The following is a 21,536-nucleotide window of genomic DNA, read 5'->3' on the forward strand; positions in this document are numbered from 1 at the left end:
GCACTGTACACATGTGCTGTACACACACACACACACACACACACATACACACACATGCACGGACACACGCACATACACAAATAAATAAAAATGAGATAAAGCAACATGAAGGAAAGATACTTCCAATAACCTTGTCATCAATATTAATATATGTTGTCATAAAATATATTGTACATATAATTGTCCCTCTGCACCTGCTGGTTCTGTGGGGGAGGAATCCATCAACTGTAGCAAGTACTCTGGAAAAAATGTGCTCTCCTGAGGATGTCTGACCTTTTGACCTTGCAACATGGTGTCTGCTACAAAAGTCTGGGGCGGCTCTTATCACTGTCTTGGGCAGACACATTTGCCAGGACAACAATACAGAGTAACAACTCTTTACCTGACATTTCTGCGGTACTGAGTATTACAAGTACTGTGAAGGTGATTTTAAATCCACAGAAGACATGACTAGGTTCTGAGTAAACACTATAGCATTGTAAATAAAGGACTTTAATGGCCAAGCAATAAAGGCCTCCTGGCAATATGTGTAGACATGAACAATGACTGTACGCTCATTTTAGTTTACTATTTATTTTACTTAATATTTTAAACAATTGAGACAAGATCTTGCAACATATCTTGGACTTGCTGTGTAGCCCAGGCTGGACTCATACTCTAACTCTTTTGGCTTCAACCTTCCAAACATTAGGATTACAGGTATGTACCAGACTGTCCTACCACCTTAACAGTTTCAACCAAGCTTTTAAAAGATACTTAAAGTTTATTTTAAATCATGTATCTTAGTGAGAGTATGATGCATTTCTGCAGGTGCCCTCAGCAGCCAGAGGCATCTGGGAGCTGGAGTTACAAGCAGCTGTGGTGCTGAGGGCTCCTAGAACACAATTCAGGTTTTCTTCAAGAGCAGCTTGCACTCTTAACTACTGAGCACACACACACACACACACACACATACACACACACACACACACCTAGCTTTGGTCCCTTCTCACGGAGCCTGAAGATCTGCTTACATCTGACCACTGGGTGTCACTCATCTTAGACAAAGTAGTCATTCTCACACTCGTACTGCTTCACGATTTGCTCACGATTCTCTCCTGGTCCCTCTAGCATCTGGGCGCACACCCAGGAGGGATGCAGGGCAAAAACCCAAGCCACTCATCTCCTGCTCTTTCCCATGCATGTCTTCATGAATCATCAGTTCTTCATAGAACATCAGTTCTATGATGTCCAGCAGGGGGAGACACCATCCTACTCTTGGGACCATCAAGGGTTTTAATTGTTTTCCCCACGGGTAGTCAAGCTTGTGGAAGATGTGGCTAGATACAAAGATATCCTAAGGGGACCTAGAATTGATTCTCTTCCCTCTATCCCCAGCCAGACCTCTGCCAGGCCTGCCCTTCCTCTCTTTTTATCTCTAGCTGTGCTTTGCTTTGGCACTGCCCTGAGGGAGAGGTCCGCTCCTTTGTGGGAGGCAGGAAGCCTTGTCCTGGCGAGGGCCTGAAGATCAGGAGTTTGCACAGGGAACCCAGGCTATTGTAGCCTAGTGAGCTACATCAGGGAGGGCAGCCTTGACCGGAAGTCCTTTTCCTTGTCCAGCAGACCGTTGCCCCTAAGTTCCCTTAAGCTCTCCTCTCCACACCCACAACAGCAGCCTCTCCCAAGCCTGGTGCCTCTGGGTCTCCACCCTAGTGCCTTCACCATAGTGTTGGGGGTCGTCTGGAGTCCAGCTGGTGGCCGAATAGAAGCCACCCCTTTCCTGGCCCTGCCCCTCCCGGTGACCCCAATCCTCTGCCAGCCACTCAATGGTGCCTTGTTCTCCATCCAGCCCCCGGACAAAAGTCCTTCTGTGTAAGGAGGAAGAATTTTGGGGGAGGGGGCACCTCCAACAGGGACCATGTGGGAGCCTGTACAGACCCCATTTGGATGGGGGACAGGGAAGGGAGGGGCTTGTAGAGTACAGGGGACTCATCTGCAGTGGAGGAGGGCAACTTTGACACCCACACCCACAGCCACACCCACTCCGTAGAGTGAGCATCCGCCCGACAGCTCTTCATCCCTGGGAGAAGCATTGGAAGCCAAATCAGTTTGCAGTCTTCCGGGGCCTGGTCTATGAACCCCAAGAACCAGACCTCCCTACTTCTCTCCACCACTTGAGTGTCTTCTTCCTACTACAACTTTAGCCTTGTCAGTATCTTTTATTAACCCCTGTCAACAAAGAATGCAGAATGGAGAGTGGGCTTTAGTTCCCTATAAACGCGGGGGGGAGGGGGAGGGAAAGAAGATCCCCAAACAAAACCACAACTGATGCATGCCTTGCGTCCCAGCCTGGGAGACAAAGACAGGTGAATCTCAATGAGATCAAGTCCAGCCTGGTCTATGCTGTGAGTTCCCAGGCCAGCCAGAGCTACACAGTGAGACCTAGTCTCAAACAAATAAAGAAAAAGCCCCACCCCCACTACAACCTAAATTGGAGAAGGATTACATGCACATTACACTTTCACTACACTCCCACGTCACTCCAGGAAGACAGCTGTCTGTCATTAAGGACCCCAGAATCTTCCCCATTCCGGGTCTCCTTTGATGTTTAAGAGATCAGACACACCCTTCTTTCGGATGCCAATCCTCAGCCCACCCTGATCCCCCTTCCACATCACCTAAGACTACTATAGTTAGAGACCGGGCAGAACTGTCTCTTTAAGGGAGGAATGGAGTGGGGGCGTCGTCCCTTGCCTCAGGGAGACCTGACTTGTGCCTGCCTGCCCAGGTTTGCTCAGGGCGTGGCAGTGTGGATAAAGGCTGCTCAGCTTGGCTTGGCGAGTCCAGACTCTGCTTTCTCCGGGAACCACCTTTCAGCTTGTTGAGTTACTCAGGTGAGCGGTCCTGGGGGCCCCTTCCTCCCTGAGCCCTTTGCCTCTGCTCCCCGCCCCCACTCTCCCTAACTCTGACCCCACCTGTTATGTAGAAACTGGGGTTAAAGACTCCTAAAACCTTCCAGCTTAAAGATTCTTTATGGGGACAGGAGACTACCCTTCCCTGTCAGCTGATTGTCCCAGATGGCTCACCTCTGTGGGACTGGGCTATACAGCTGGGGTGTCCCGCCTGGTCTTCATAGTGGGACTGCGGGGGGGGGGAGAGCCTCGGGTTTTGGGGGCAGGGCAGGTCTGAGAAGATGAGAAGTCTGGGGTTTACGGAGGTATCAGAACAGAGTCGGGGTGTCGGGGTGCACAGGAAATGATCACAGCATAATATGACTGAGGGTTTCTCAGTGGGTGAGAGTAGGGGGCATCTAGGGGTAACTGCGCAGACGAAGAGTAAATTCAGTGCCCTGGTGTGTCTGGGCGGCCAGGTACTGGGGCGCATGGAGGCTAAATGAGCACCAGGAGAGAGAAGAGGTCTACTCTAGGGAAGCTGTAAAGCGGGACTTGGTTAGAGGATGGTGACTCAGGTGACCAGGATGTCTGCATCCTACCCCTGCAGATATGACCATCCACCATCCTGGAGGAGGGGAGGACACTGAGGCAGGAGACAGCAACTGCCCTCTGACTAGCACAGGCAGGAAGAGGAAGAGGGATGCTTAGTGTTCCAGGCAAGGCTGCTTCTCTCTGCGCTGGCTCCCACTGTGGGCCACTGAGAAGCAGGCAGGCTCTCTTCAGTACACTGCACCAGCCCTACAAACGCCAGGGTGGAGACTGTAGAGGAAGGAAGGGCAGCAGATGAGACACCTGTCTCCCCCACAGTTGCCCATGCTCCCGCATTTTGTGTGGTTTTTGTGGTAATGGGGGAATTCTGGTCCTTTGGGGCCTTGGAGGAGTCTGGAGGGAGACGGTGTAAGAGGTGAGAGCCAGCAGCCGTTGTTAACAGAGCACGCAGCATTAGGATGAATTCCCACGTGACGGCTGTGCGGGATAAGGACGGTGTCAGCTTCATCAAGCTGGAAAGAAGATGTGAGGGAGTCAGGCTCAAATAGAGAAAAATGGCCGCATAGGCTGGGCACTCAGCAGGAGCCACTGTCAAGGCTAGCGTTTTCACATACATGTGTGACAGTATCAGGAGGCAGCCTTAGACTACAAGCATCTATAGCTGGGACCCCTAACCACGACTGGAGCGCCCCAAAGCTTGCTGGAGCCCTAGACATCTGAAAAATAGCTCCCAAATCAACTACAAGAAATATATGTCTAATCTAAACTAATGTGTGTGTGTGTGTGTGAGAGAGAGAGAGAGAGAGAGAGAGAGAGAGAGAGAGAGAAGTATTAATTAAGTCCACAGCCTGAAGAACAAGCTAAGCAAGCCTCCATTGCTAGGCCCTTACATGGGGATTCTAGGCAGGGGCTCTACCACTGAACCACGCCCCCAGCCCCTCACTGGGGGATTCTAGGGAGGGGCTCTACCACTGAGCCACGCCCCCAGCCCCTCACTGGGGGATTCTAGGTAGGGGCTCTACCACTGAGCCACGCCCCCAGCCCCTCACTGGGGGATTCTAGGCAGGGGCTCTACCACTGAGCCACGCCCCCAGCCCCTCACTGGGGGATTCTAGGCAGGGGCTCTACCACTGAACCACGCCCCCAGCCCCTCATTGGGGGATTCTAGGCAGGGGCTTTACCACTGAGCCGTGCCCCCAACCTCTCACTTGGGGATTCTAGGCAGGGGCTCTACCACTGAGCCACGCCCCCAGCCCCTCACTGGGGGATTCTAGGCAGAGGCTCTACCACTGAGCCACGCCCCCAACCCCTCACTGGGGGATTCTAGGCAGAGGCTCTACCACTGAGCCACGCCTCCAGCTTCTCACTGGGGGATTCTAGGCAGGGGCTCTACCACAGAACTGCATCTTCTGTCCTTTTTATTTTTTATTTTTTTTAACTTTTATTTTGTGACAATATCTCACTAAATTGTTCAGTCTGGCCTTGCACTTAACCGGTATCCCAGGTTGACTTAGAAATAGAATTTCTCCTGCCTCAGCTTTCCTAGAAACTTGAATTGAATGACAAACCTGCACTGATTTAGGTTAATAAAGACACTTAAGGATTTCTCAGCCTTTGGATCAGTCCCAGGGAAACGGAGACGTCTGTGTGAGCATGTGGGACTCCCCTGCACCATCAGTGGCTGGTGGCTCCCTTCCCAAGTGTGTGCTTTAGTGTAAGTGAAAAAGGTTAGTTCTGAAGGGTGACATTGGGGCTGCTAGAGATTAGTCACTATAAAGTCACTAGACAGTGTCCTGAAAGTGGGGAGTGTTAGCGTTTGCCATTCTGATTAAGAGCGAGTGTGTGTGTGTGTGTGTGTGTGTATGAGCACTTGCACATGTGCATGTGCCTATGAGCTCAGGGCCGTTGAGCAGGGCAAGCAGGAAGGTTCAGAGACAGCAGGACTTTTATTACCGGCCTCCAGGGTGACAGAAAGACAGATGGTCTCCGCCAGGGCTGTATGGAAAGGGCTCTGTGTTAAGTATGCCTCACAGGAGAACCTGTGATGTTTGCGGCCAACAGGGCTGGGATAAGGAGTGAGCAGAGGGTGCGCAGGGTGAGGGGCAAAGACTGGACTTGAGCTGGGACTGCAGAGAATACTCAGTGGGGTCTCAAGGAACGGACCCAGGGGTGGGGCAGAAGATGGAGGAAAGGTGACAGCCAGGACCGCCCTCCGGACATGTGCCACCAGCTTGACACTATTCCCCCATACATGCACCCAGCAGCCCAGGGAGTCAGCTCAGGACTCAGCTAGAAGCCTGCAGTGTGTGGGCAGAGCCGGGCAGGCTCCAGGCTGTCTGTGGGAGCCACTCCCAGAACCCGGGCCTCCTGCCACCTGGCTCCTGGCACCCTTTTGCCAAAAACACCCCGAGGCCCTCACAGTTCTGAGCAATGAGCAGCTACTTGGGAAAGAAGCAGTGTTTCCATCTTGTTCTCGGGACCAAGTCATCCTGGACATCAACTCTCATGTCTCAGAGCCTCAGTTTCCCCATCTTACAGATGGGGATAACAAGCTGGATTGGATGGTGCACACCTGTAATCCTAGCCCTTGGAGAGCTGAGGCAGGGGGATGGCAAATTCAAGGCCAGCCTGAATATAACAAAACACTCTTCTACCGCCTCTCTTCAAGGAAAAATTCATTCACAGTAAAACCTAATATCACTGCCAGGAAAATGGCCTCTTTGCACACAGGACCTGTTCCTTCACGGAACCTTAGTCCTCACCCAGCCCCCAGTTGACCTTGGGGCTTCTTATCTCCCTGCCCAGAGAGCTTCAGGTTCACTGCCAGCCTTCCTGTGTGTACCCTGGGCCATGCTTCTGGTGAACAACAGGTAGGAAGAGGTACAAAGCCTCGCATCCTGGTCGCCCTGCTAAGCTTGGGCCTGGTCTCTGGACTCCTCTAGGTCAACGCTTTGCCATGCAAGAGGTTGCTCTGAGCCTGTTGGTCCTTCTAGCGGGTGAGTATCTGGCCCCCAAACTGCCCTTTCCTGTCTCCAGGCATCTCAGCTGGGCAGAGACAAGCTCTCTCTCTCTCTCTCTCTCTCTCTCTCTCTCTCTTTCTCTTTCTCTCTCTCTTTCTCTCTCTCGCTCTCTCTCTCTCCCTCTCTCTTGCTCTCTCTCTCCCTCTCTCTTGCTCTCTCTCTGTCTCGCTCTCGCTCTGCTCTCGCTCTCTCTCGCTCTCTCTCTTGCTCTCTCTCTCACTCTCTCTCACTCTCTCTCTCTCTTGCTCTCTCTCTCTGTCTCTCGCTCTCTCGCTCTCTCTCATTTGCTTGCTTGTTTACTCTCTTTCTCCCTCTCTCTCCTCTCGCTCTCTTGCTCTCTCCTCTCTCTCCTCTCCTCTCAGCCTCTCTCTCTCTCTCTCTCTCTCTCCCTCCCTCCCTCCCTCCCTCCCTCCCTCCCTCCCTCCACTGGGGAGATGCCATTTACTCTTCAGTGGCACCAAGCAGAAGGCTCAGCCCAGCGCTGTTGTGCTGTGTGTCATGACCTCCCTACACTGCCGTCCCACAAGCAACTGGGAGGCTAACAGGAATGTAGCAAGTAACCTGAGTACCCTGTGCCTCAGTTTCCCCATCTGTGAAAACAGAGAAGAATGTCGCTTAGTCATAGCGGCTTTGCGAGCCTTAAATGAGTTAGTGTTTGAACAGCCGTGACCAGGGCCTGGGTGGAGCTGGCCCGAAGCGTGTGTGCCTAAATATAATTAAGCATTGTTTTTCTCCCTTTAGCAGAACTCAGACCCGGAATGAAGCCAGATGAGCTCTCAGCCAGAACTGAGTTCTTCCTCCTTCTATTGTCATACTGTTCTTCCTTACCCCCACCCCCACCTCTCCTTTGCGTGTGCACGCCTGTGTGCATTCATGTGTGTGCATGCATATGCCTGCTTTGCACGTGGCAGCCGGAGGACACCTTTGGGCGCCGTTCCTTAGGAGCAAGCCACCTTTTTTTCTTTTTCAATTATTTATGTGTATGATTGTTTTGCCTGCATGTCTGTGCTCGGTAACTGCAGAGGCCAGAAGGGGGAGTCAGATCCATGGAACTGGAGTTACGGGGCCGAGAACCATCATGTGGGTGCTGCAGACTGAACCTAGGTCCTCTGCAAGAGCAGTCCTTGCTCTTAAGCACGGAGCCACCTCTCTCCGGCAGCCCCCACCCTTTTAGATCACTTTTTACTTTACCATTCTTTGGGCACAAGTAGCCTTCTGTTTGGGAAAGGGACGTGGGACTGCACTCAAGTTGCTGACTGTGAGTCATTTCAAAGGGAAAAGGTCAGAAGACCCGATAACTGTGGGGCGTAGCTGTGCTGGGGCCAGCAAGGCGCTTCGGGAGCAGTCCTGGTGTGAAAGAAACAGCCCTGGGAACAGGAACCATCTGCCGCTTTGAAAAGCAGGCTTCTCCAGCAGGAGGCGTGGCCCAGCCCGGAGGCTGGAAACACTGTTTCTGGTGGCACGTCTCAGGGGCGGGGGAGGGGGACAAGCCCGTATCTCCATGAAGGTGCAGGTGCAGGTGGGACTAGCCAGAGGTTAGAGCCTGTGCACTGTGGGTGGGGCTGTTCCCCATGGAATATTTCTCATAGGCAACGAACCTCTGTGGATCCTGCTGAGGGCTCTGCTAAGGCCACTGTAGTCATCACCTGTTTCTTCTTGTCCCCTCCTCCCCTCACAGGCCTGCCTACTTTGGATGCCAATGACCCTGAAGGTGAGCCAGAGCTCCCATCCCCACCCCCACCCCACTTCCCCAAGACCCCTACTGTCTCAGATTCACATGTGTGTCCTTTCTCTTTGCAGATAAAGATAGCCCCTTCTACTATGGTAAGAATGGAGTCCTCTCTTTGCTTCTTCCCCGCCCTGCACGGTATTTTGTACCAAGGGTCCCACGGGAGGATGACTGACAGTTCACAGTGGCCCAGGGGCCAGGATAGGAGAGATTTTTAGTTGGGTCACTTTTCACCAGGTAGGTGAAAGGTGTCAGCTTTGAGGAGAAACACAAGACAGGCACAGACACGACCTGAGTCCAGTCCGCAAGAGATGCTAGTTTCAGATCAACCACCAGAAAGCTGGTCATGAAAATCTTTCTGAAGATAGGGAATTCTATACCCCAATCTTCTGTGTTTCCAGCGTCCATCAGGAGCTGCCCCTTGCCCCGGCCCCTCTCCTTCTCCATTGGCCCTCAACTCTGTTCCAGCTCAGGACTTTAGCACTTAATGGTACTTCTTCCTGGACCATTTTCTTCCATGTCTTCAGGGCCACCTCTGCCTTGCTGCAGATCTCTGGTCCAACGGGACTTCCTCAGAGAGCCCTTGGCTGACCACTCTCTCTAAAGACCACCCCCCTTGACTTCCCATCCTCCATACTGAACTCCCCCCCACCCCATGGACATGAGATATCTTATTTGCTTGGATGTGAACTGCAGTGTTTGCACAGTGGGGCTGGGTTTTGCTTTTCTCTTTTACTGCCGTCAAGTGAGTTGGGAGATAGGGGAGAAGGAGCTGGGCTAGCATTGAGGTCCCCTTTGTCTCCCTCTCAGATTGGTACAGCCTCCGAGTCGGCGGGCTCATCTGTGCAGGGATTCTCTGTGCCCTGGGCATTATAGTCCTTATGAGTGAGTACAGGAGCTCTGGGAGGGCAGGAGCAGGGAGGGGCTTCTGCTCTTTCCTCTGACCACGCCTCTCTCCTACAGGTGGCAAATGCAAGTGCAAGTTCAGGCAGAAACCCAGGTGAGACGGGTTCTGCGCAAACTCAGAAAAAGGCTAAGCCTCGAGCAGGGCGCTCAGGCCTAGATGCCCCGCCCTGGGGTCTCCTGGGCTTATCCATGGCCATTCAAGCTTTGGTCCCATTGGTATGCTTAGCTTTGCATAAACATACAGTGGGAAACCAGCCAAGAAAATGGGCAACCCGAGACTCCTTTGTCCCCGAGGGAGAGGCTAGACAGAAGAGGATTTATTTAGACATTATCTCATTTATTTCCCCAGTCACCGTCCAGGAGATGGGCCGCCTCTCATCACACCAGGTATGACACTTAGGATGGTCGGGGTGCATGCGGGGGGGGGGGGGGAGCAAGGGTCACGAGTGGAAGCTGGAGTGGGAACGTGCCTAGATCGGGGAGAAGGAACGGGGAGACTCTTGCAACCTGACCCCACTCCCTCTGCCAGGCTCGGCTCACAACTGCTGAAGATGGACCGGTTACAAGAGCACAGGTCCTGGCTCTGGAGGTGGCCTTGAACTCCGAGATGACTGGTCCCCTCCTCTCCTGACACTGCCTGCCCCGGCCTCATCTCACCCCTCGTGGTAACAGGCTCTTTGTTCCGTTTTTAATATTAAATGATTTTACATCATGCTCAGGGGAGCCAGAGACTCTGTGTGGAGCTGGGGGTGTGGCTGTGAGCAGCGAGGAGGTGGGCAAATGCTGGGGTGGGCCTTGGGGCCTTGATGGGGCGGGCGCCGGTGTGCAGGAGCTGGTGGCTAAACCTCGCTTAGTCCTGCACGTCATGACCTGCACGTCATGGTGGGCACAGGATTTGCCCTTTCCCTCCATGGCCAGCCTCCTGTGCCACTCGAGTTCTAGCGGCAAACTAGGAACACTTTCCAGGAGTGAAAAAGAGTCCTTACAGCATGTGTTGTGGGTACACTGGTTGACACTGAGAATATATAATAGGATCATCACACCATGGCCATCCAGATAGTTTAGCTCCACCCCCCCCCACACACACCCCTGCAATGGTTTCCTCATTCATGTCTGAGAGGAGCCCACTTTATCACGAGACTTTTCCATTCACCGGCTATCCCTGTGAGACCTGTAATTTCCCAGGACACCACTAATAGTCCCCAATGGCCACACAGTGTGAGATCCTCCACTGATCCCTAGCTCTCTTGAGACTCCTCAGTATCCGTCAGGGCCTCCAGAATGATTCCCACGTGCCACTCAGAAAATGCCTAAAACCTTTCAAAACAAAATTCTTGCCCAGGATCCCATCCAGGATCATCACCTGCCACTCAACCAGAGCTCCCGCCTTGAGCCCACAGAGCGGGCAGGTCAGGTGCGCAGGGCATTTATTGAACTCGTGCACGCTCCATTCTTGCCTCTGTCACATTCTGGAAAGAGGTACCCAGCGATCTCTATGACGCCTCTAAACTCCTCTTTACTGCTTCACTTTTACCGCGCACGCATAAAAGCAATCAGCCTTCGGAAGCGGACATGCGCACAGGCAGGAAAGTACCACGCCAAGAAACTGCCCAGCAACTGTGACGTCATAGTGACGCATACTCCTCCACGAAAACCGATGGCCAGATTGGGTTTGAGTGGAAAGGAATGCTTTCTCTCCGTACTTCATATGGAGCAGGGCCAAGAGGACGTTGGGGGCGGGGTGTCCGGATCTCTTGGAGCTCCGCAGACTGCCCTTTCGGTTTCTGTATCCCGGCTCCAAGCTGTGTTCCAGGCTGAACTTGCAAGATGTTGTCTGTGGGAGCATCTGTCCTCAGCCAAACTGTGGCTTCAGACTTGAGGGGCTCTAAACAGAGTTGGGAGTGAAGAGACCTCCCACTTGCCCCTGAGGTACAGATCCTCCAAAAGGTGGGCTAAGCCTAACCCAGGCTGTCGCACTTGACTAGAGGTCCGTATCACACAGGACTGGCTGTGACAGCCAGGAGGCCAGGCGGGAGAGGTTACCCAGATATCCCAGAATGCCCTTGCCAGCCCCACAGCCATTTCCAGGGTTTGTCCCAGCCTCAGGCACTGAGATCCAACTCGTGGTGCTGGTAGATCTGCGTGGGGCCCTTGAAGCACGCTGCGAATAGAAAGCGTCTTCCTGCTACGGTGACTTGGGCAAAGGCTCGGGGGGCCACCAAGGCCGGTGGGCCCAGCTCCTGTAGTGGCTCCAGGATCCCTTTATCGGGCTCAAAGCGGAAGACTTGGCTGAAGGCGAAGTCGCTGCCCAGGATGGCCAGCTGGTCCCTGGCAATTAGTAGTGGCTGGAAGACGTGGGAACCACGGGACGGAAGTTGTTGCAGGAGACGGAACATGGAGCCATCCCAGCGCATGACCTGCAGGGTTTGGAAGCTCGTTAGACCCTGGGTCATGAGACACGGAGCCTGCCTGTCATCCTAGATGCTCTGGTGGACTCGGAACGCGAGCCTGTAGGGTCTCAGTTTATCTGTAGCCCCTCCCCCTTTTGAGAGTCTTGCTAGCCTGGCACTGACTGATCTTTCTGCTTCAGCCTCCCTGGTACTGAGATGACAGGTCTCTGTGACACCAACCTATGCCCAGCAGCTTTCTTAACTTACAGATAACATTTATATGCTTGGAGCAGGGCATGGAAAGGTTGTTCTAGACCTTTCTCTCTGCCTCACATGCCACACAGAATGCCCAGCAGTGGTCTGCCGATCTTACTTGTCATATGTTATATTTTTATTCCATATGTTTTGGCTACACCCTGACCCAGCTCCCATCACCTGTACTTTCGTCTCTGATCCCAGATTCCCATTCTAATCTCCATTGCTCCCTCCTGGAGACCTCTTGAATAATTGAGTTGTGAGATTGGGGTCTGTCCCTGACTGTGCCTTATTCTGAAAAGATAATCCTGGTGGCAGTGGAAAGGACCTTACACTAGTTCAACTTGTACCAACAGGAAGGGTGTGGATGGAGTTAACTATCATCCTGGAATGTTCTAAAGAGACAGGGCCAAGCTTTAGCAGAGTAAAGAATCTTGGAGCAGGTCATGTTGGCTTGAAGCCAACCTGGACTATATATTAAGAGTCCAGCTGAGTCTCTTTAGTTTAAACCAAGGGCTGTAGTTTAGCAGGTGCTCTTACTTAGAATTCACCAGTGAGGGCTGGGAAGCATGGCTCAGCAGCAGTGCTTAAGCCTGGAATTCACTAGAAAGGGGCTGGAGGCGTGGCTTAGCGGGGCTGGCTTGCCTAGACTTCATCAGGGATTGGTCGTGGGTGAGGCTCAGGGGTAGAACCCATTCCTGGAATCCACCAGTGAGGGGACGCGCTGAAATAGTGGTCCAGCCCCCTGCCAAATGAGGGCTCAGCTGCTGGGATCAGGCCTGGCTTCCACTGCCTGCCCCAGGCCTCACCATGGAGTCCCCAATGTATCGTGTCAGGCACAGGAACACGTCTCCTCCAGCCTGAAAGTGTTTTGTGGCATAGACGTCCTCTGCTTCCGGGATGTCTGTGCGCCTCTCGAAGCGGCCACCAAACCAGTGAAAGAGCACAGGCCTCTGAGAGGCCGAAGCCAGCAGCAGATGCGGTCTGCCATCCAGCTCCAGGGCCTCCGCATCGGTGTCGCGGTGCCAGGCATGCAGGCTCTGGCGTGGGTAGAAGCCCCGCCCGTCACGACACAGCAGGGTGGTGCTGCCAGCCTTGGAGGCATCAGCCACCACGAAGCAGGGCTGCCCATCCAGCCACAGGAGCTCGGCATCATTGGGTCGCAGCAGCCGTTGAGGGGCTAGGACCTGCACAGGGGTCAGACGCAGGTCGGGGCTGGACCGTGACCACAGCTGTGAGCCTCCCCACAGGCGGGCAGCCAGTATGAAGAGGCGTGGGCCCAGCACGAGAGGCTTGCAGGACACCACTGAGGGCGCTAAGGGAGAGTAGGACACAGTCAGGCTCAGTGGCAACCTCGGGAGAGGAGGGAAGAGGCCGGGACAGGAGGGGAACTTACCGGACAGCTCTTCCTCAGGCCTGAAACGCTGCAGGCTGTAGTCCCACACCAGGATCAGGCAACGGCCAGCGAAGGGCTGTGCCAGGACCATGTGAGGTTCCCCCTGATAGGAGAAGGACTCCACGCTCAGTGCCGACTCCCCAACGGTCTGGAGCCAGGACAGTTCTAGGGGCAGCAAGAGAGTCAGGGGTGCCTAGGAGTGGGCAGGGGACCTCATTACTGAGCTTTGGTCAGGACATCTTTGAAATAAGAATCCATAGTGTTCTCCACATAGGGACCTATAGAACGGAACCTTTCCCTCTATAGATGTGTTAACTCTCAGAAACTTGACCATCTTTCTTTTCAAATGCTATGTGACATCTTCAAATCGTCCCTCGGGGAAACTGTTTTAGTTAGATGATGTGGCACAGGCTTGTGATCATAGCCTTGGGAAGCTGAGGCAGGAGGATCTCTGGTTGCTGGTCAGCCTGGGCTACATAGTGTGACCCTGTCTCAAAAACACAAAACAAAGCAAACGACAGGTTTAGTTACTCAGCTAAACTCTACAACAGCATTCCTGTGAACTACACTCTGTTACCATGAGAACATGAGGGCACGGGGCCTCAAGCTATCAGCAACCTTCATTCTCCCTAACTGGAGCTGGGGCACAAAAGACAAGCCTGTAAATGTGGCTGCTCAAGAGAATGAGGCCTGAGGATTGATGGCTTAAGGTCTGGACAACTTAATAGAGACCCTATCTAAAATAAAGTAAAAATAGTCTGGAGATGTACGCAGCTCAGTGGTAGATTCCCCTGACCAGAATTCCACAGTAAGGGGCTGGGGGCATGGCTCAGTGGTAGAGCCCCTGCCTAGAATCCCCCAATGAGGGTCTGGGGGCGTGGCTCAGTGGTAGAGCCCCTGCCTAGGATCCCCCAATGAGGGTCTGGGGGCGTGGCTCAGTGGTAGAGCCCCTGCCTAGAATCCTCTAGTGAGGGGCTTGGGCTGGGGCTCAGTGGTAGAATGCTTGCCTAACATGTAGAAGGCTCTTAGTTTAATCCCTAGTGTCTCTGTCTCTCTGTTTCTCTCTCATACACACACACACACACACACACACACACACAGACACACAGACACACACCACTTTTTCCATGAAACAGGAGATGATCACCGGGCAGCCTAGCTAGAATGTTCCAGCATGCCTACTAACCTACTCCCAAGATATCATGATCAAATTCACAACCACGACACGAAGCGTGATGTTCACCTCACTGTGAACATCACGTCCTCGACCTAGCCTCCCTCACCTCCTTTCTGCTGCACCCGAAAGCACATAGAGATGTCACAAGCTGGCTTGAACCATGCAGATAAGGGCATCAACCAGGGGCTACCCCACCCGTGCAGGCAGCTCATCTGGTCCCATTTGTGTTCATGTGTGGGGTTGCAGGTGTGGTCAGAGGGCACATGTGTGGGATCTGGTTCTTTCCGTCCATCATATGAGTTCTGGGGATTGAACCCAGGTCATCATGCTTGGTAGCAAGTGCTCTTGCCTACTGAACCATCTTACTTGCCCAGAAAATTCTTTGGGTGATAGGGGCGAGTCAGAGTTTCTTTGTATAGCCTAGGCTGACCTGGATCTCACTCTGTAGACCAGGTTGGGCTTGAACTCACAGAGATCCGCCTGTCTCTGCCTCCCTGAGTGCTGGGATTAGAGGTGTACATCACCACCAGGGATATTCACACAAAAGGAATCTCTCTTATCTCTTCCCCCTCTCCCTCTTTCTCCCCTCCCTCTCCCCCTCTCCTTCCCTTCCTCCCCTCCCCCCTCTCTTGAGATGGGACTTTACTATGTAGCTCAAGCTGTCCTCAAGTTCACAATCCTCCAGCCTCAGCCCTTCTAGTGCCGGGATCACAAGCACAAACCTCCATGCCCTACAGAAATTTCTTAAATTTCCCTTTAATTCATCCCTTTTCCTGGGCCACTGAGATGGCTCCATGGGTAAGGGCACTTGCCACCAAGTCTGATGGAGCTGAGCTCAGTCCCAGAACTCATGTGATGGAAGGAGAGAACCGGCTCCCACTTGTCTGTCCTCTGCACACGTGCCATGGTACATATGCAGCCCCTGGACACGTACACTTTTTTACAGGAAGGTGTTACCTGATGTTTAAGCCCTTCCTCGCTTCCCTAGTCCTGGCTCTGGGCTTCCGCAGATGCTATGCCTTCTCTAGTTCTGACCCAGATGCTTCGTCTGTGCTTCTCACTCCCACAACACCCATTGCCTGCCTATCCCAACCCCATCCCCACCCTCTGCCTGCACCTCCCCGTTTGGGGGAGATCATTTCTGGACTTAAGTAAGGGTTTCCTGACTTTCTCTCAACAATAGCCCTCAGGGAGGGCAAGACCCAGGGGCATCTGAGTCACTGTGGTCTTCCTGCTTGACCCAGCACTCAGAAAAGTGTCATAATATATCCTATATATCTGTGGAAAGGCAAAAAGACAAACTCCAGGGAAGAGGAAGGTACCCACCGCTCCCAGCACAAAATGGGTGCAAAGGAGGCACCCTCACCCCCACACCCCCATTCCCCCCACCACCACCCCTCTCCCTGCACTGGGAGACTGAGACCAGAGGCTTGCTGCAAGTGTTAAGGCCAACTTGGGCCATATAGTGAAACACTATTTCAGAAAACAAAGGTAGCAACCAATAAGGGCTGAAGAGACCTCCAGTTTAGGAGCACTTCTGTTCTCCCAGAGGACTGGAGTTCAAGTCCAGGCAGAACCCAATCAGAACAGTTTACAACCATCTATAACCCCAATTCCAAGAGATCCAATACCCCTGGCCTAAATTTAAGGGCAGCTGCACTTGAATGCCCACACCCATACACACCCATACACACCCATACACACCCATACACACCCATACACACCCATACACAGACATATAACAAAAATAACAACAACAACAATAAAAATAGCCTTCTGTCCCAGGACTGGCATCAAAGGCTGTGCAGAGACCAAGTGTGGTCATTCATGCTTGCAACTCCAGCACACAGAAGGTGTCAGGGGGAGGAGGATCACAAGTTCAATGCCAGCCTTGTCTGTGAATTGAGATGCTGTCAAAAAGGAAAAAAAAAATCCTGCCCAGTGTGGACCCCTCCCGGAAATCTGGGATTGCTGCTTTACAAATGAAGAAACTGAGGCACAGGGAGGTTATCTCTTCAGCCTTATGGCTACCTCCACCATCTCCCATCTGAGGGCCTGTGGTCCCTCCCACCCCTGGGAGTTAGGGAAGAGCAGGAAGCCTTCACCTGTGGCTCTACACTTGAACTTCTTAGGGTCAAGGTGACTCAGTTGTATTTGAGCCAGGGCAGGGGGGCCCGCACAGGTCCCCGTGCCTACACTGGCATTCACCGTAGGCATCCACTGCAGCAACCAAAGTACTCGGCAGTCACACTGGAACGGGTTACCACGGAGGTCCCTGGGGTGAGAATCCAGGAGGAAAGCTGTGACCCAGTTTCTGTGGTTTAGAGGCCGAGTCGTCTGAGGGCCGAGGATGGCAGCCTCAGATCAGCAAAGAAGGAAAGAAGTATAGTCACGTGGGCTACCCAAGAAGGCCCAGATCTCCCCCACCCCCGACAAGCCTTCCCAAGCCTCACCCCTGCCCCCTGAGACTGAACTCACACGTGAGTCAGAGTCTCCAAGCCTCGGAACAGGAATCTGGGCAGAGCCTCGAGGTGATTGTTGGCCAGGCTTCTGATGGGGCGGGGAGAAGAAAAGAGTGTAAGCCAAAGCCAGGAGATGCTAGCTAGGGCCTTGAAGGTGGGTCAGGCTGCCTGTGGTGGAGGACTGGGCCGTGGAGATACACACAGGTGGGTGAGTGAGCGAAGTCCCCTCAGGGCGTTCTTGGAGATGGAGCCGATCTTGTTGTCCTCAATGAAGCTGTGGAGAGAAGGCAGGGTGATGGGAGGCCCACAGCGCTGGACAAACTGGCCCTAGGAAGCCACTGCAAGGCTGGTTTCTCCTCTCTCAACCTTGTGTGACTACAAGGAACCACCCTTCACCAGGGCTCTCTCTCGGTAGCCAAAGGTCTTGGCTCTCTGGTGACTGTCAATCTTATAGACATGGCCGCCATCAACACCACCACCACCCAGATATCAGTGACTCCAGGAATTGCCAATGCTACCATTGGCATCCCCTGAATGTGTGGTTCTCATCATTACTGAGCTCAGTATCACTAATGCCGTGAACCCCAGCACCATGCTGTCATCTTGCTCCATCAACACGCACCACCAACCCCCACACCAACAACACGGGCAGTGTCCCCAGTATCACCCCTTCATGACCAGACCCAAGACTACTGCCATGACACCATGGTGCCACCATCGTTACAAATCTCAGTGGGCACCGGCAGCATCCCCGTCACCAACACTCACACCATCCACCGCTACCACCAGTACAGCCACGGTTTTCATGAATACCAGCAGCAGGAAGTTCAGCATCCTTGGTAAACCCAGAGCCAACAGCATCACCAAAGCCAACAGCAGGGCTGGGATACAGCTCAGTAAGTAGAGGCAGTTTGCCCCAGGTTTGATTCCTGGGACCCATGTGGTAGAGGGGGAGAGAAAATCTACTGCTGCTGGCTGTCCTCTGACTTCTGTAGCTGGGCCATGGCAGATGTATTCTGACCCCACCCCAAAAATAAATGCAATTTCAAAGTATTTTTTAAAAAGTATGCCACCTGGGCTGAGGTATGCCTCAGAGATAGAGTGCTTACCTAGAATTCCCCGGTGAGGGGCTATGCATTTAGTTTGGCTCAGTGGTAGAGCCCCTGCCTAGAATTCCCCAGAGAGGGGCTGGGGGTGTGGCTCAGTGGTAGAGCCTCTGCCTAGAATCCTCCAGTGAGGAGCTGGGGGTGTGGCTTAGTGGTAGAGCCCCTGCCTAGAATCCCCCAGTGAGGGGCTGGGGCGTGGCTCAGTGGTAGAACCCCTGCCTAGAATCCTCCAGTGAGAGCCTGGGGGCGTGACTCAGTGGTAGAGCCCCTGCCTAGAATCCCCCAGTGAGGGGCTGGGGCGTGGCTCAGTGGTAGAACCCCTGCCTAGAATCCTCCAGTGAGGGCCTGGGGGCGTGGCTCAGTGGTAGAGCCCCTGCCTAGAATCCCCCAGTGAGGGGCTGGGGGCATGACTCAGTGGTAGAGCCCCTGCCTAGAATCCCCCAGTGAGGGCCTGGGGGTGTGACTCAGTGGTAGAGCCCCTGCCTAGAATCCCCCAGGAAGGGATTTGGAACTACTTTCCTAGTTTGCCCAAGGTCCCAGTTTCCATTCCCAGCACCACAAAACAAACACCACAAACAAATAGAAAAGAGCCCCAAAACACAAACCTAGCAAACCACCACCCAGATTCCACCCATAGCCATGGCCAACATGAACACATCCCATCAGCACATACCTCTACACTGGTAATCGTCACAAGCACAAGCCCCATACACCTCATAGGTATTTTTAATAACACCAACAATATTGTGGCAGTTATTTTGGTTGACACCCCTCACAGTCCATCAGTAACAATATAACCACCATTTCTCCTCCATCAGTTACCAGGGACATACCCTATAGACCATCATCCACACCAGCGTCACCAAGCTACCAGCAAGACTGTAACCCTGTCCTACAGTCATTCCCTCTGCCACCCAGTCCAGCCCAGACACATCCCCTCACTGTCACATGGTCACTGCGTGAGTTGTGTCCCAGTAATTTGACATGTTTCCTGCTCCTGACCTCTCTGTACACTGCCTTCCTGGAGTCTCCCTGCATGAGGACAATAGAGTCTGGCTCTCCAGGCCCTTTGTTGATTTTTGGTTTTCCAGGCTAGAACTGAAACCTGGGGTCTCACACGTGTCAGGCAAGCACCTTCTCCTGAAATACACTTCTAGTCTTTTATTTTATTTTATTTCTTATTCTTTATGAGACAGGGCCCAAGCAGGCCTTGATTAGCCATCCTCCTGCCTCAACCTCCTGGAAAAAGCTGGGATTACAGGCCTGAGGTCCCAGGCCCAGCTTCCTCTGCAACTCCTGAAATACACAGAGGTGAGATTTGCTTCTGACCTGAGCTGCCCACACTGCAGATTTCCCCCAGGAGCCTGCTGTTGCTCAGATGCCTCTGTAAGCCACTTAGCTTCCTCACCCCCTGCCTCCCGGGAGCCCCCCTTTCCCCACCTCTGGCTGTACTCACAGGTACTGCAGGTAGGACAGGCCGATGAACGCGTCACCCTCAATCACGGAGAAGGTGTTGGACGTGAAGAGGCTGGGGAGGGCAGGGCAGTGTTGTCAGAGTTGCAGACAGTATCTGTCACTGCACCCTTAACCCCTATCCAACCCCAAAGCACACATGCAAGCGTGGAGCTATCTGAACGGACACAGGCACCTCTATAAACACACATAATGCACACATGTCCTTACAGGTATCTGAAAAGTCCCATGCACGTATGTGTGGGAACACATGCACACACATACATGAGCACACACATCTCACATACATGTACACACATGTGCACATACAGATATCCACACATATGCGCTCATGCACATGCACACATATACAAACATGTGCACACACACATGATGGGCACATGCAATATACACACACATGTGCACACACACGTGTACACACACACACACAAGTCCCCACCCCCAGGCAAGAAAACCCATTCTCTTATACAGTGTGCTGTGACAGCCCAGCCAGACCACACTCACAGCAGGTGCAGTGAAGGCATCTTTAAGAAGCTGCCAGCCTTCAGCCGGGAGACCCCCATCCGGACGAGAGAGCTGGAGACACGGGCAGAGATTAGCGAGCAGAAAACCATTCAGATTCTCCCCTCTCCAATCAGAGACTTTGGCTGCCCTAGAGGCCCTGGCCTGCCATGTTGGCACGGGGGGTGTCTCCTCTTTCCCCCCACATGTGGCCAAAGTGAGGGGCCAGCATCCAGCCCCTGGATATGGCACTTCAAGTGCTTCCACTGCTCCCCCTCGCCTTTGGGACTCCCCCTCCCCCCACAACTTGCACCTTTCCAAATCTTTCAGACAGCCCAGAATTCTTTGGTGTCTACGATCCTGAGACACCTCAGCAACCCACCCCAAATCCTGGACTCTCGGGTCTCCTCCCTCCCTCTCGGCCCACACAGGGCCTGGCACTCACAGTGACAGGAGCGTGGTGGAGAAGCTCTCGGGCAGCTCGGGGGAGCCCTCACACAGGGTGCTGTCCTTAGAGCAGGAGCAGCGTGGAGGACACTTTCCCTTGGGGGGACTCCAGGCCACTCCTGCCCCAGTCCAGGCCAACAGGAACAAGAGAATGCCTGCCCCTCCCATGCCCCTGCCCCAGCCCAGACCCCCTCTGTCCCCACCCTGCCAGACCTGAACCACTACATCTCCGTGGGATGCCCCTCCATCCTGCTACTGACCAGGCTGTCCTGTGGCTGGCTGGCCTTGTTCCCTCCTCCAGCCTGTGCCTCTCTTCCTGTATCTGGAGTGTGGGATTTTCTATCAATATCTTTCTTTCCCTATCTTTCTATTACTCTGTTTCCTACCCTCTGCGACCTCTGTCTTTCTGTCTTTGTTTCTCTGGTTTGACCTCTAGGTCTTTGTGTGTGTGTGTGCGTGTGTGTGTGTGTGTGTGTGTGTGTGTCTGTCCGTCTGTCTGTCTGTCTGACTGACTGTCCTGGTCCTTCTGCCTGGTGTCTGTAACTCTCACCTCCCTGCCCCGTCTCAAGTTTCCAGTACTTTCTGGGTGTCCTCCCACGCTGGTCTCACTTGCCGTGGCCTGCGATGTGCCCAGCAGAAGGGTAGGAAGGAGGAGGTCAGAGGCCATCAGAAGAAAAGACCCAGGAAAGGGATTGAATGGCCTGTGAGGGGGCGGGGCTGCCAAGGCTGCTACCCTAAGCACTCCCAACCCACCCCCTCATCAGAGTCCCCACTCAACCCCAGTTGGGGAGAGTGGGAAGGATGTCCCCAGGGTGGAGACCAGATGGCTCTGCAGACTGCAGATGGGAGGGCTAGGAGGAGAAGCCACTGGGGGTGGGGGATATCCTCGCTGTTCCTGGCCAGCCCCTTCTCTTGGCGGGTGTGGTCTACCCACTCACCAAGGCACCACCAGGCTAGCACCAGGCCAGCTGCGCCCCCTGGTGCTCACTGCCGGTAGGACAGATGCCCTGCCCCAAAGCCAGGCCTCCTCTGGAAGAGCCCTGTAATTTAACCCTATGAGATCCGAGGCGGGATACAAACACTAATGCCACCTCTCTCTTCCACATCAAATCTACTGAGCTTCGTCCCGAAGCGTCACTGTCGTTCTCATGACTAATTTACGGCCCCAGGAAGCTGGCTCAAGACCCCTCCGTATTGTTCAGCGCCTTCTCCTTGGAGGTTGGAATTCGGGGATTTGTGGATAACTGGGTGT

General features: G+C 53.5%; 2 protein-coding genes across 3 annotated transcripts; one reads left to right on the forward strand and one right to left on the reverse strand.

The window, feature by feature from the left end:
* The first annotated feature begins 2,800 nt into the window (after positions 1-2,800).
* Fxyd3 (FXYD domain containing ion transport regulator 3) lies at positions 2,801-9,791 on the forward strand. 2 transcript variants are annotated; one of them, XM_052165958.1, is made up of 8 exons: positions 2,801-2,873; positions 6,365-6,418; positions 8,121-8,153; positions 8,243-8,266; positions 8,982-9,056; positions 9,135-9,171; positions 9,427-9,464; positions 9,607-9,791. In XM_052165958.1, the coding sequence occupies exons 2-8, from the start codon at positions 6,379-6,381 to the stop codon at positions 9,624-9,626; spliced, it is 267 nt and encodes an 88-aa protein (XP_052021918.1). In that variant the 5' UTR covers positions 2,801-2,873; positions 6,365-6,378; the 3' UTR covers positions 9,627-9,791. The 2 variants fall into 2 exon arrangements, with proteins under 2 accessions (XP_052021918.1, XP_052021910.1); XM_052165950.1 differs by lacking the exons at positions 2,801-2,873; positions 6,365-6,418 and adding an exon at positions 6,908-6,998.
* Positions 9,782-20,452, reverse strand: Lgi4 (leucine rich repeat LGI family member 4). Its single transcript, XM_052165817.1, has 9 exons — positions 20,283-20,452; positions 19,841-19,912; positions 19,320-19,391; positions 16,960-17,031; positions 16,774-16,845; positions 16,401-16,570; positions 13,119-13,283; positions 12,532-13,037; positions 9,782-11,494 (listed from the first exon to the last, which is right to left on the reverse strand). The coding sequence occupies exons 1-9, from the start codon at positions 20,450-20,452 to the stop codon at positions 11,180-11,182; spliced, it is 1,614 nt and encodes a 537-aa protein (XP_052021777.1). The 3' UTR covers positions 9,782-11,179.
* Between the last annotated feature and the right edge of the window lie 1,084 nt (positions 20,453-21,536).

Source organism: Apodemus sylvaticus, chromosome 1 (assembly GCF_947179515.1).
Source record: "Apodemus sylvaticus chromosome 1, mApoSyl1.1, whole genome shotgun sequence".
In the NCBI taxonomy this organism is placed as follows: Eukaryota; Metazoa; Chordata; class Mammalia; order Rodentia; family Muridae; genus Apodemus; species Apodemus sylvaticus.